Source organism: Leptonotus elevatus, chromosome 7 (genome assembly GCF_054856555.1).
Source record: "Leptonotus elevatus isolate MCC_2025b chromosome 7, RoL_Lele_1.0, whole genome shotgun sequence".
Taxonomy (NCBI): Eukaryota; Metazoa; Chordata; class Actinopteri; order Syngnathiformes; family Syngnathidae; genus Leptonotus; species Leptonotus elevatus.
In genome coordinates, this window is record NC_141245.1 from 3,218,271 (window position 1) to 3,233,454 (window position 15,184).

At 41.2% G+C, this 15,184-nt stretch overlaps 1 protein-coding gene across 4 annotated transcripts in view; it reads right to left on the reverse strand.

Annotated features, from left to right (window-relative positions):
- fat3a (FAT atypical cadherin 3a) overlaps positions 1-15,184 on the reverse strand; it is a 217,792-nt gene that overhangs the window by 164,633 nt on the left and 37,975 nt on the right. For all 4 annotated transcript variants that reach the window (XM_086080277.1, XM_086080276.1, XM_086080278.1 and 1 more), the window contains one exon: positions 149-196. Coding sequence is in view for 1 of the 4 variants with exons in the window: in XM_086080275.1 (XP_085936401.1) it covers positions 149-196 (48 nt within the window). In the remaining 3 variants the exon portion in view is untranslated. The remainder of the gene's footprint in view (positions 1-148; positions 197-15,184) is intronic.

Genomic DNA, 15,184 nt, shown 5'->3' on the forward strand with positions numbered 1-15,184 from the left:
ATAAGTGCACAGTGCAGGGATGTAGCCACGGCACAAAGTGAATGGAGGTCCCTTATTCACACTGATAACACACAAGAACGATCTTATTGTGTTGTTAATGTCATACAATGTTTCAACATAATGCACAAGCAAGAAATATGCTTTTTACCTTGTTCACCATCCGGGTTGATGCAAACAACATTGATTTTCCTAGCATCTGGAAAAAAAAAGATTTAGAAAAAGTAATTAGGTCTAAATATATGTCCATTAGCAAAACAAATACATTGCAGTTATTAGACAAGACAAAACATTGTGATGGTGGTATGCTGCTATAACTGGGGGACTATGGGCAACTCTCATTTAAAACGACAAAATATTTATATTTCATGCAGATTGATCTGACTAATTGTTGAAAACTACTTTTTCCTGAGGCTGAACAAAAGATTCTACACAATGTTATTGACTGATTCAAAATCAAAAGTAGTTATATTGTATATAGTAGTATGGTAATTTTATATATTTAATTACCGTTAGTTGTTATTTACTTTTGCACAACAAAAATGTTTTTTTATAGTGAGCCCTTGCAATCCAAAATGTCTTTGGAGTGTCGGCATCAGAGCACATCCGGGAGGGGGGCATTGGGTCAGTGTGGGGGACACATTCTGTGCTTTGTGGGTGCACAAGCACACACACACACACACACACACACACACACACACACACACACACACACACACACACACACACACACACACACACACACACACGCACGCACACACACACACACGCACACAATTAAGCCCTCTATTTTAGAGGCCATCACAAGTCTTACTGTGCGCATGGGTGGAGTTTTCTTTCTTTTGGTGTTTTCGTAGACGGGCACTGCTTGAATGGGGCGTTTACGCCATTGTGTGCCGCTATGGGATGGAATGTAGTAGACTCCCGGCCAATCGTAGTGGCCTCATTTGCATTAAAATCAAGGTAGTTCGAAACGCGCAACCCCATGCTTGACATTGCGGAAGCAAATTGACTCGCCGGGCTCCGAGAATGAGACTGGCTAATCGTGCGTCTGTGTGTGACTAGTTTTGACTTTAACTTTATATTACTGGTAGTGGCTAACATAAACAGATTGCACAAATAGTAGGGTGCGAGGATATGTGACCTCGGCATTGACAAGGGTGTTGTTCTTTTTAATTTGTATCATTTTAATTTATGATAAGTTTATTACATTACAAATCAAGTGACATTTAAAAAAAAATTATTTGTAAGGTCAATCTTGTTGCTTTAGTTTGAGTCGTTCATCAAAGTAAAAAATCTGATCTGATTTTGACATAAAAGCACTGGGTTGTTATTACTGATCAGAGTGGAATGTGGGGACAACACAATACATAGCAGCTTGGCTAAATTTGCATAGTTGTGTTATCTAATGAGATGAATATTAAATGTTAACTATGCCGCTCTGCTTTGACACACACAAACACAATATCCGTTTTAAGTATTGGTAAACATGTACACACATTGAGTAGGCTACTATGTGATCAGATAGGAGCGCAAAACAGAACAAACAAAAGCACACAATTTCATCCATATTTAGTTTCTGTGATAGCATTATGTTATTTTTCCTTGTATATAGCCCTCCATTTCTTCAGTGCACACACACACACACACACCCACACACCCACACACCCACACACACACACACACAATACTCTGTAGCGTGGGAACAGACGGATGGCATGAATATTGATGTCAGTGTTCAGATTAGTATGCACGAGCTCTAGAGTCCCAATGACTTCTGTCAAGCTACTGCTCAAGCATAAATCGGAGGGGGAAAAAAACAATGTAGACCTGATTATACAAAATTATAGCATTCATTCTCCCCAACACATCACCGTGCATATCTGATGGAAACCCCACTCACAGCAGGAATTGGAAGATCATCCAGTTTCTTGTTTGTGGATGTCACTCACTATGACACACAGAAATAAAAGACTACCGTTTTTTTCCCCCCCTCATCAGCCTTTGAAAGTCAGTGTGATTTAAAAAGAGGCTCAACAGGACAACGTAGTTTGCCATTCAATTCACAGCAATTGACTGTATGCCAGCACTCAACTGCCAAGCTTACTAGAATTTCAGCTAGCAAAACTATTTCCGGTTGTCATACTTTCATCCACTGTCATCCTCTCTTTTTCTCTAGAAATTATCATCATTGGACTTTATATTTATTTACATTGTAGTGGAAATATTTCAATTCTTGAGCAAAACCACCACACATAATAAATAAATAGACAATAAATAGAATATCTCAAAGCAATCCGGGGAAAAAATGCATAGCAAAACAATATCAATCAGGGTTAAGTGCCTATGCTTTGGAGCAAGGGTGCCATAAGGAGGAGAAAAATTATGATGACAAGACTAAAAGGGGCCCTAAAAAAGTATCTTAACTTTGAGAAAATGGGGACCAAATATATATTTATTTGCAGGGTCCCAAATCCCAAGTATATATCTCATCTGCTTCCTAGAGCTAACACTAGAAAAGTGTTTATAAGTGTCCACACCAATTATTGTAAATCTTACACTTTTTAAAGTGTTACCTTTTTCACATTTAACCAGTGTTACTCCAACATTGTATCGTGTTAAAAATCAACTTAAGTAGTGTTGAAAGTACTCTACACTAGTGTCAGTGTTAAAAATTTAACACAGCCAAACAAAACTTCATTCTGGTAAATGGTACTTAACATGGCGCCCTCAAAGTGCTTTACATTTTGATAACCAATTCACCTACTGATGACGCAGCATCAGAAGCAACTCGGGGTTTAGTATCTCGCTCAAGGGTACTTCGACAATCACACGGACCTGGGATTGAACCCACAATGTCAGGGTTCCAAGACGACCACTCTTCCACAGAGCCACGCCACCCTAACAACAACCACAGCAACAACTAGATGTATCGCACAATTGAAATAAAAGGCTTGAAACAATGGCTCCTGTGGGGTGTGGTCAATTTAACACTCAAGTTAGTACTATTCAGGTTACACCCAACATCCACACCAGGAGATTTACTCTGACAGTGTAACTTTAACACTGCTTACTGCATATTTGATCGAACACTGGAAATTTAACACTGAGCGATTTGCTGTGTGTTGACCACACACAACAGACTTTTTAATATTTAATATTTACAATTGTAGGCCTTCGATGTTTTCCAAGCACAGCACAATTAGTGGGTATAATCGTTCGAGTCTTAAACTAACCAGCTCTACAGTTTAGAATTAGGGGCAGTGAAGAGGGGGAAAAAAAGGGTTGGCAGGATTCTCACTTTATTCTCAGAATTCTGACTTTAAAATGAACCCAGACTGTCATAACAAGTTTGCTCTATTTATTTGGTTGTTACCAACATAACTATGAGATTAATAAAAAAAAAAATCATTTACAGTTTAATAAATTTTGTAGAAACTTTATTTGGATGTACGCCGCCACTGTTAATTACATCGCAACGCATTCCGTGCGTAGTGACGTAGAATGGCGGTTGGCTCTTTGTCGAGCAATGTGAAACCATAAGGAAAGCAAGGTATGCCTCCATCGCACGTTCAAAACTCTTGAATGTGTCTGGTGAATGACGAGAGCACGGCGTGCGGGAGGGTGACTCTCCTGGTCGCATGTTGTTTCTTTAGGAACGCTACGAGGCTTACCAAATAAAGTTTCTACAAAATGTATTAAACTGGACATGATTTTTGAAAAATTTATCTCATGGATATGTTCGTAACAACCAAATAATAAAGAGTAAACTTGTTATAACAGTCAGGGTTTCTTTTGAAGTGAGAATTCTGACTTTAATATCAGAATTCTGAATTCTGACTTTAATCTTGGAATTCCGACTTTAAAATAAAAAATTCTGACTTTGTGACATAGAGCTACGAATTGCGGGGGGAAGTCAGAAAGTCATAATTCTTACTTTAAAGACAGAATGCTGAGAATAAAGTCAGAATTCTGCCATCCTTTTTTCCCCTCTCTTCACTGGCCCTAATTCTCTTCCGTAGGTTTTGATTGGAAAATGAGAATCAGGATCAAAATCAACCCAATATTTTGTGTGCACCAGACTTAACTGGATGCAAAGAGAATGGAATGTGAGAGTAGAGTGGGTGAAAAGATGGGAGGCAAAGAGGAGATAGATTGAAAGAAGTACTCTTGAGACTGATCCTTGCAAGAAGCCAATGTCTGAGTCAAGCAAAAGGCAGCAGCAGCATGAAGCAGATCTAAAGGGTATATTCCTCCTGGGTGTAAATTAGGGCCATGAACATAACTGCTTGCGCTGCAGTTAACGAGGGATTTGCTCCCTCAGATTTACACTAGGCTAAAGGCTTTAGACCATTTTTTGTTGGGGGGGCATGAGCACAATCAGCCTGTATTTATAATAGTGGCATTCCTGTTCTGACCTGAAGTAGCTGCTTTTGTGAGACGAAAGCTCCTGTTTCTCAGTAATCGCCTGGGGGTCTGCACACAATAATAAAACATACACATTCACACAGATGTGTATGCAACTGCATACCCTGACTTACACACAGCTGTTTTCTTTGACGGTAATTGAGCAGGAACATCTGGACAAGAACTTAACTGCAGGGTTTTTTTTTAAATCTCCAGTTGTTGTTTTTTCAGGCCCCAACCAACAGCAAATACAATGTGTGCAGGTGAGTGGTTGCGTACAAATATCTCCTCCATCAAATTATGCAACAAGGTGCCATGACAGTCATAGACTACAGGTCTACTACAGGGAATCATAACGCCAGAAAATCACACCAAAATCCATACAGTGCCTACTGTGTGTAACATACATAAATAGATACATCAAGGCTCGAAATAAGAAGCACCGCATCAGAGTTTTTTGAGACAAAATTTGCATTTTGCGCCTCATTAAAACACGTTGAATAGCAAAACATGGGAATCAACCGCTGAGACCTCCCAAAAAGCTTCAATAGGTTGCGTCGCTCACTTTGCTCACCGCGTTAGTCGGAAGTTGAGGCAAAGCTCTGTGCTACCTACGCTGAACGAGTTAGCTTGCAATGAGCTTCAGTTAGCTTTTGCCGTGGCTGTGGTGGAGTCACTCCGAAGTCAGCAATCATCACCTTTGCGAATGAGATACACTTCTGACAAGGATCATTCTGATGAGGTAAAAAAGTCATGCTAAGGGCTAAGCTAATCTAAGTTTGACATGGCTAGCACATCTAACATATGAATTAAGTGCCGCATTGCTTCGGTGATCGAGTCCACTTTTTGGAACAGCGTTAAAGTGGAGAAGATCCAACTGAACAGCAAAATAGCAGGCAAAGTAATTAGTGTTTGGACTCGGGAAAGAAAATGTCAGTGGCGAGCGGTCAATATAAGCTATAAATGCAGTGCATGCCCAAGCCCTTCAATAAAATCATTACAAATATTTATCTGTCAGTGTCCTCTATTATACAATACCTTAGTTCTATTGTTTTGGTCTTAAATTCCTGTGTAATTTGTCCTGGTTTCATCGCGGAAAGCTGAAAAGCCTGTTTTGCGCATGCGCAATGAGATATCAAGTTGTGTCAGTTCCTAGAGGCTGTTGACTGTACGTGCACATGAAGGGCAAAAAAGCTCTCAGTGACACAGCTTATCTGCCACAACGTGCATGTGCATAATAGGCTTATTTGAAATGTTCTGCAGTAAACAGTCAGTGGTTCAGTTCATTGCTGAGTCACAATGAGTGACATTTTCCCGGTGAACTTTTGAGGAAAAGAAGAATATAATTTCAGGAGGCCATTCTACTGAAGTAAATCCTCACAATAACGGGGAAGAATTGTGTCCGTCACGTTCAAGCCAGGGCGTACGAGAAACTAAAATGGCTAGCTGGCTGTTCACAGGTTAGCAAACTTGATTGTTGGTTGAAACCTCTTGTGGCTCCGCTGCAATGTAATTTTTTCCTCTCCCGGTGTTACGGTCCACGATGTTTCGTGGCCATTTGTTTTGTTTTTTGTGGTTGTGAGTGGTGGATGCGGGCTGTGTGAGTGCTCCTCCCTGATTGGTGGATCTTGTTCCCGACTCTGTCCACCAATCAGGGCAAGGGAGGAGCGTTTGCTGTACTCGCTTCAGGTGCGGGACCAGCTGTGGTCATTAGTGGCCACAGCTTAAAAGGTTGGTGGTTAGGTCATGAGCGGTCTGGCTGTTTATGTTAGTGCCCCCCCCCCCCCCCCCCCACTTTGTTCGTTTGTTTTGTAGCCAGCCGCTATGTACCTCTTGTGTTGTGTGCTTGTTCCGCTGTCCTTTTGTTTTAGTGCAATTTAGACATAAATTTGTCCGATCATTTTTAACCCACTACTCTTTCGTGTTGACTTGCGCCATAGTTCACCCATTCATTTATCAAATCATTATTCATTCGACATTGCACTTGGGCAGTTTGGAAGGTTGGGAGAGTGGCCCGACATTCGAGAGTGTCAGCTCTCTTCTGTTTTGTTTCTTTGTTGAGGTATAGTGTAGTGTGTTTCATCGAGTGTTGCCCCACTCGTATGTCGTTACACCAACATGTCCACCCTTTACAGTGTGCCCCTTTCTCCACCACTTCCCTCTTCCTTGTGTGCTAGCCGCGTGCCACAACATCATTTCGTGCCACCCAAATTGTAACACCGGGTTGAGCCCACTTCATGGGCACAAGCCAGTTCCGAATACTGTAAATTCCAACGTATTGGCAAATTTGTGGGCATGTGATTGTGTCATTTTACTTACCACGAAGCTGGTTACATTACAGTGTTTGTGCATCAACCTGCGTCAGTCCTGAATATTTCCGCTTTAATTTTATACCAACACAGTGGTATGTAATAGTAATCAAATTATATTTCATATTAAAATTAATAATAAAAATATCCCCAAAATGTTAGCGGGTGTTAACATATTGTATGTGTCACTCCAGCATGCCCACTCTCAAAGGTCACCGCTTGCCACTGAAAAATTGATTTGCTAAACAGAGCCGTAAATGAATTACGCTACGCTATGCCATACGCTATGCCCTGGATTGGCTGGCAACCAGTTTCAGGGTGTACCCCGCCTATTGCCCCAAGCCAGCTGGTATAGGCTCCAGCGCCCCCCGCGACCCTTGTGAGGACTAAGCGGTTAAGAAGATGGATGGATGGATGGATGGATGGATATGTCATACGTCAGCCAGGAGAAGTGGTCTATTGACAATTCCGAACATCCGGGCATTTCTGATATTTCCGCAATGCAAATGCTTCCTTTGTACGGTGAAAACAAACGGTGGATTGTATTGCTTTTGCCTGCGATTATCATATAAACCAAGTAGATTGTTATAGTAGTCAAACAATATTTTATCACATTTTGGAATGAAAATAATCCTCACATATCAAATTACAACGATCCAAAGTCCAATGCTTTTCAATGAACAATGAGTCATTTCACAGAGTAACACCGCTATTTTGACTCAAAATTGTCTATTATACATACATACATGCATGCATACACTAAGCATCCTTACACAAAGTCCTAATTCAGAGTTTTCAAGAAAATTTAATTATTTTTTTCTATATATATATATATATATATATATATATATATATATATATATATATATATATATATATATATATATATAACGTGTTGCGACCGCATGTAACATTAGTTCGCCGCCACTCACTAGTTGATCATGAGGTAAGAGATCACGCAAGTACAGGACTGACAACCCCCCCTCCCCCTAACCCCAAGTCCACCAACCCAAGTAGATTTCAATTCTGTAGGAAACACTCTAATTGTAATCGTTTTATGATCAAACGACATTATCTCCTCATAAAATCAGATACAAAGGGGAAAATAGGGCAAAGGCAACTTATTTGGCCTATAAAAAAAAAACAATACCACACTAGCTTGAATGTTTACCCATTTATGATCTTCAGTCCATTTCACATTCTCCATTTTGGTCAATCGAGACAAATGGAAGCACAGCTAAATCCAGAGGGTACTACTTAGATTGTAGTCCAAAAAACAGTTTCCAAAGAAAGCAAATATGTCAGGATTGATGTTGGGAGAATTTAAACAAACTGAGACAGATAGTGTGTATTTTCTGCTCAAGCCGACAAACGCATCCTAGCTTTGAAGATTTGCATCATCGTAAAAGCATTACACAGACCATTTGCACATTTGTGAATGTGTCAAACAATGCAGTGGAGTCAGGGTAAAGTGCATTGCTTTCTAGAGTTAATAAACCAACTGGAAATATAGTTGGCATGTACTGCACTAACGTGTCTGATCAAAACTAAACAATTTACATTCTGCTTCTCACAAAGAATGTGTCTGTTAGAAGGATGTTTTGAGTTTTCAGCTTTGTATTCCATAGATCTACTCATTAAATCACCATTGCAAATATTTATTTGATTTGGCACAATATAAATAAAATTAATTGATGGATAAAGATTTTGTTAATTGAATAAATTCTGTATTTTACTGACTTTACAAGCCATCCTCTAAGGCATGGCATCGAGGTCCTGCAGGTTTTGCATGTTGCCCTTCTCCAACACAGCTGATATATGATCAGCTCATCAGCAAACTCTATAAGCCTGATAACAATACTGTTGATTGGAATCAGCTTGTGCTGGAAGTGAGAAAAATCAAAAACCTGCAGGCCTCCAGCCCTCGAGGACCGAGATTGCCCACCTCTGCTCTACGGAGCCCTAATAACAAAAAACAAAAAAAACAATAACAAATAATAATAACAGAATGTTAGCCTCGTCAATACTCGTGACCAGGGTTATAATAGTTTGGGAATTTTCATTATATTTTTATATGTTTTTAATTTTCTTAGTTTTAATCAATTTTAATGTGTTTTCTTATTTGTGCATTTCTTGTGTGCAGGATAAATAAATAAAAACGATGTAAGCATAGTGTGGTAAAAAGTCAACAAAAATATTCTTAAAAAGCATTTTAAAAACAACCATCCAAAAATCTAATACAGGTACTGCGTAACAGCACACAGACTTTGAATTACAAAAGTTAGATGCATCACAGCCTGAACGTTGAAGACGGCTTGGCTTTCCATCAATTGTTTGCAAAGTTACCAACTTCTAAAGTGAAGAAACAATAAAGTTTATCTGTTTGAACATTAGAGGCTCTATTTTTGTTCCCAGCGTAACTCTAGTGCAAAGCATAATCAAACTGTGTGCATGGGTGGAGTTTTCTTTGTTTTGGTATTTTCCTCGACTGTGCCGATAAAACGGTAGAGCAAAACTACAAATGTGCTGAATGCGCTTGTCCTCATGGGAAATAATCTTCCTTCAAGCATAACATTACCGCTTTTGTCCATATGGCACCACCATAACGTAAACTGAAAGTTCCTTAGTGTTCAAATTTCTGGTTTCTGAAATAATCAAGGTAACACGTTAAAATGTGTGGCGGACAGAGTTACATGGTTAAGTAACTCTGTCCGCCACGCATGTAAATGGGATACCTCGATTTATCAGAAACCGGAATTCTAACCTTAGCCCGAATATTGACTGCATGTAAACGTAGTCAATGAGAGCGCCACTGCCACCTATTGTAGTGGATGTGCAATTACACTTTACTCTAGTATGGCAAGAAAAAACATGTTCCCTGGGGTTACATCCAGCCTCCCACCCCACACACCCCCATGAGCCTGGCATCGCACCGTTGCAGACCCCCTATTTGAGAGGCACTGTCTTACATCAATCCCTTCGTTGCTGTTCAGTATACAGTATACATTCTATTGGAGACCTTGTTGCTGGAACTCGCAAGTTGCATGAAACAAATTTCACACAAGGTCTGTCTAAAGTAGCCAGTTTTAGCTATTTTGTTTAGACTGGCACAACTTCAGGTCAGAGTTCATTTCAGGTGCTCTCAAAGTCCTGCCTAAATTTAGCTCACAGTTTAGTCAGTTGACAGCAACAAGGAACCTTGCACCAAATTAACTGTCATGGTCTGATTGAAAACAACAAGCCTGGCCACGGTTAATTGAGCGTAATCCTGTTTAGTCAGGCTTGTGCGGGCTCATACGATGCCTGAAACCACAAGATCTCCTCCTCTTCACCGCATATGTGGGGCACCTTTAATTCTGTCTATATGCAGTCAAAGTCACAACCTAATTGTCGCCACATTACTCTTTCTCGAGGTTGCAGAAACTGCACACCTACTATAATTTGTGTCTGTGTGAGTTTCCATCCCATTATTTTGCTTTTCCACCTCCCTTTCACCTCAGTCTTGCTGGAGTGAGTTCAAGTTTCTGGTCTTAAACTCATTAGTTCAGGCGCCTTATAATCCGTTGCAAACAAACAGGCAAACATCCAAGATTAATGGCAGCTCAGTGACTGAGAAAAAGGTTGGCTGAGATTTACTGTAAGGCTACTTTATAGCTTCACACTTTCCCACACACACACACCTCTGCCTCAATTTATGTGTGGGAGGAACTTACAAACTGACCGTTATTTTACCTCTGTCTTTACCAATTGTCCGGCTTGTCCCTCAGTCTTTTGTCTTTCTCCCCCACTCTTCCATCTAAGCCTATAAATGTAGCTGTAGCAGAGGGGAGGGGGTGAACTACCATGGCAGCAGATGCCAGGGACTCTTCTGGCTCATGCCCACTGTCGAGCATTCCAACATCCGAACACTACGCTTTCAGCCAACTGCAATAACAGTCACCAGCAGACAAAGGCTGCCTGGCTCCCACCACCTTAAGATGTTAACGGTTTGGCAATTACATCATCATTCCACGTCCAGCATGAATGAGTCAACACAATCTGTGAGTGTCAGTGAGTGAGTGTCCGTTCACTCAGGTGCCTCCTTTGTGTCTGAGAACCAGTTTGAATTTGAGCCCTATTGAGTTTTAGTTGCTAAAACATAGTTTAATGGCTTTAACCAGTGGTGTAGTGGTCCCTGGAGAAGTGGATATACTCTGAATTGTCCCCTCTTTTTTTTCAGCTTAGAAATGCGCCCTGTTTTAGAAACAGCGACATGCAAGAACAAGCCAGCATTTAGTACTCACAATAATAAATTTATCGTTACTTGTTTAGGAGCAGTTTGTAATGTAAAATGTATTTATGACACAAACATGAATAGTATGTTATCTACTATAAAATACTATAAAAGTAACTTTGCTCACGTTATCTAGACCTAAAAATAAGGGGGGAAGCTTCATAGACACTAGTGGGGTTTCCATCCAATTGTTTCAAATTTTTAAAGCAAATTTACTGAAAATGCGCAAAACGGACATGCAATTTATGCCCGTTTCTATCTGTTTTTTTGCGAATATTGAGAGGGGACTATACACCATAGAGATGTGATCCACCAGTAATTTAAAATAAGAAGAAGACCAGGAAGAGACTGTGCAACAATGTCGTATGAGTTTGCGCTTGTAATTCTTGATAAACCATAGCGTTTCTTTTGCTGTTTTCCATTTAAAATTGTATTAATGTTTACTTCTTTAATTCATTCCAAAAAGATTTCTGTTTCGTCGTCGCCCCAAACATACCTTACTTTATCATCCGCTATTGCTTTGGGACTACAAACGTTTGTGTGACATAATATCCGGTCAAAACATGTGACGTGTATCTGGTCTTGTCAGCGTTTATTCGCAAAACCTGTTTCCATAGCAAAAATTAGCATTTTCCTTTTTTCGATACGCTACAAAATCCACCCCCTCCATGCGTAAAAACTTTTTTGCGAATTTTTGGCACTTTTTTTAATTTCTAGCGTTTGCATTCAGTCTTGTTTTCGCAATTCTAATAATTAGTAATTTAAAACAACGATTTGTTTGGAAACAACCTTAAAAACTTACCTGGGAATGATGTTTTCATCGAATTTACAGTATGTTCTTTCTATACATGCCGTCACTCACTGCTTACACTCACATTTATTTAATTTCTGCCCCGCTCACATTTCCAATCATCGCACAACTTTCAAGGACACGCAGTGACCTGTCAAACAACTAGAGTGGCGTTAGCACCTTACGTGTTAGCAAAAGATTCCTCTTCATGACCCGCCCGCCCTATTCCTTCTCTGATTGGCGCATCAGTTCTAATGCCTTTAATTAACCATTAAGGCAGCGAGTGCAGGCCAGCCAGTTAGAAGGTCATGGCTGAATGGCGCACATCAAGGAGGATTCAGAAGTGGGTAGACGCAAAACTGACTGAAAAGAAGTGAGTATACGCCGTATACCCGCGTATACCCTAGACTACACCACTGGCTTTACCTAACGAACTAACTAACCTGAAGCTGCATGCCTTACACCAAAGTCAACCCCAAAATGTTTTTACAGCATATATTGTATGCGCCCCCACTAGACTAAACATGGCATTCTGATTAATATTGTTTTTGGAATATGAATTAAGCAACAAAATCCACTCATTTTTTATACATTTTAGGGGGCGGCCATTTTGCTACTTGCCGTTGCCTGAAAATTACAACACAGCAAATGCTCAGGGCACAGATAAATAACGACCAATCACGGCTCACCTTTTTTTCTGAGTTTGGTCATGTGACGTTCGCATGCTGAGCTGTGATTGTTCATTACATGAGCCCTGAGCAACCGCAACAGTTTCAGTCGACAGCAAGTGGCAAAATGGTCGCCCCCTGAGATGTATAGAAACAGGAGAATTGTGCTGATTTATTTATATTGCACAAACACAATATTAATCAGAATACCGTGGTCAAGGGCATAATATTAGGACACCCCGCAGTAGAGGAAGGCAGCATGAGTAATAGCTCATTTGCCTTAATAACATCTTTGTGACAAACCTGGGACATTTGTTTTAATTAGGGATGTTCAAGGTATCGGTACTCACGACGGCCCTTTTGTAGCAGTTATACAATCAGGAACTAGAAATTAGAACAATAGAAAATTGCTACTAATTACATGCAATTTTGAGGAAAGATGCTGTATTGGGGTATAGTTCTTTCTTTAAAATTATCTGTCATTATTTTTTTGGGCAACGGGGTTGGGCATTTTATGTATCAAAATTACTATTGGTATCGATACTTTGTATCGGTGTCTGTTCATGGCTTTTAGCATGGCAAGTCAAGAGTTGAGTACTTGTACTGGTATCGGTCAGAATTTTTTTTATCGAACATCCCTAGATTTACTGTTCATATTTCTCGTTTAAGATTTAATGCAAATTCACACAATTCAAATGTACTGTATGAAAATGACAAAAATTGTCCTTTTTAATCTTTATACTTGGTTACCAAATGTAATCTCCATGTGAATCTATGCCAAGCGTGGACTGTCCTCAGACTGCTCATTACGGCAGCTCTGTGTTCTGAGGAGATGACAGACATGAAACAGGTGGACGGTGAAAACAACAGGCCCTCTTGTGTTGCTGAGTATTTTAGCAGGATCCTTAAATTCCAAACTGACTTCAACTCTATTAATATAGATACTTGATACTGCAAGCCATAATGGGACAACTCCTGTATGTGCAAGTTAATTATAAAGCAATCACAAAAGACTTCCAGGCAGAATTTGCTTGGAGGTGAAAATAACTTTGTCCCCAAATTCATTTTTGTAACTTTAAGTACCAAAGGACAATACAAGAACAATGTGCAGCACGTGATAGTGTTTCCCTGATGTCATGGGAGACGGAGGCCGCACTAGACTAGACTATATTCCACCCTGCTCATAATAAACCCCATTATGACTAAAACAGATTTCCTGTGGTTAGCCAGAGACAAGATCAGTTTTCTTGAACCACCACAGATCATATGAAACCCTAACCTTTAGAAGACATGGCTCCATTACAACTGGTTTGGAGAAAAACATGAGGATGTCATGTTTGTGGTGTCAGTACGTCCTCGTTGTCTGTTGGCGTTGGGAAGCAAAATCAGTTTTGGCATGATGAGATTTTTCCATAACCCCACTCTTCAACATGACTCTTCATAAATGTCCGCATTGGTGATTTCTTCCTTAAATCACAGTGTTGACAGGATTGTAGTGCTCTCATAATAACATTGACTCAGGTTTATCACTTTTACTGTTGCTGAGCAGCTGTGCTGTATGAAATTTATTTGTCATGAACATCAACAAATATGTTATTATTTTCAGAGCTTTTTGATGTGAAAGGAAATTGTCGTATCCTGCCAGCTGCAATATAAAAAAATACAAAACTTTTTTTTGCACCCAAGTCCGAGCCCAAGTCATTTGTTTTTAACTCATTCACTCCCAGCCATTTTCACTGAAGTAACCCGCATCGCTCCCACGCAAGGCCCACAGAATATTGTGTTTTATTGCTATAAAAACTTACCAAAAGAAAGGAAAAAATAGTATATTTGTATCTGTTTCTGATTTGCAGCAATTAGTATTAGAATATAGTTAGAATTTAGCTAAGTTTTTTTAAGTCAGGAACCCAGTTGCGGCCAGCAGGATCAAGCAGACTACATCAAACGACACCTTACAGTCACCAACTCCTCAAGATTCACCTCCAATGGGCACTAAGGGTTAATATTCAGATTCACTGCATGCCAGTGGGTTAATTCTATAGGTGCTGTCCCCCCTGGCTGAGCTTGGGCGGCTCTGCCCCTCTGTTGGCTGCTGGGTGGTGGCTGCGTCTTGGCCGTTCCCTGGGTCTCTTGGGGGGTGCTGTGTTGCGGTGCTCTCCCTGGTGTCCGGGGCGACGCGGTTCGGGGCCTGTGGGCCTCCGGGGTGCCCCGTGGTTCCCTCTTCCCTCCCCCTTCCTCCCCCTTGCTGCCTCTCCCTCCTCGCCTCTTCCCGCCCGTCCTCCGTCTCCCTGTCCCTTCTCCCTTATCACCCTTCCTCCTCCTCTCCCCCTCTCTCTGCGGCCCTGCCGCTGCCCCTTGCCCTTCTTGTCGTCTCCTTCCCCCATCTGTTCCCCCTCCCCTGTCCGCCTTCCTCTTCCTCCCCTGGGCCGGGGGCTCCATCCATGGCCCGGGTCTCGGGGCTCCTGGGGCCGGGCGGGTAGGTGGGGATGTTGTGCCTGCCCCGCTCCGGTGGGCCTCCTGGCACCTCGGGCGGGCCCCAGTATCCGGGGGCGAGCCCTATCGCCCCGCCGGGCTGGTCCCATATGTCCGCCGGGGTCCCGGTGGGGTGGGTGGGGGTTTGGTGGCCGGGTGCGCCTCCTGCCCTCGCCCGGTTGGGAAGGGCCCCGCTGGGGGCAGGTGTGTCAAAAAAACAAAATATTTAAAAAAAGAAGAAAAGAAAAAATGTTTAGCTAAGTTTGAT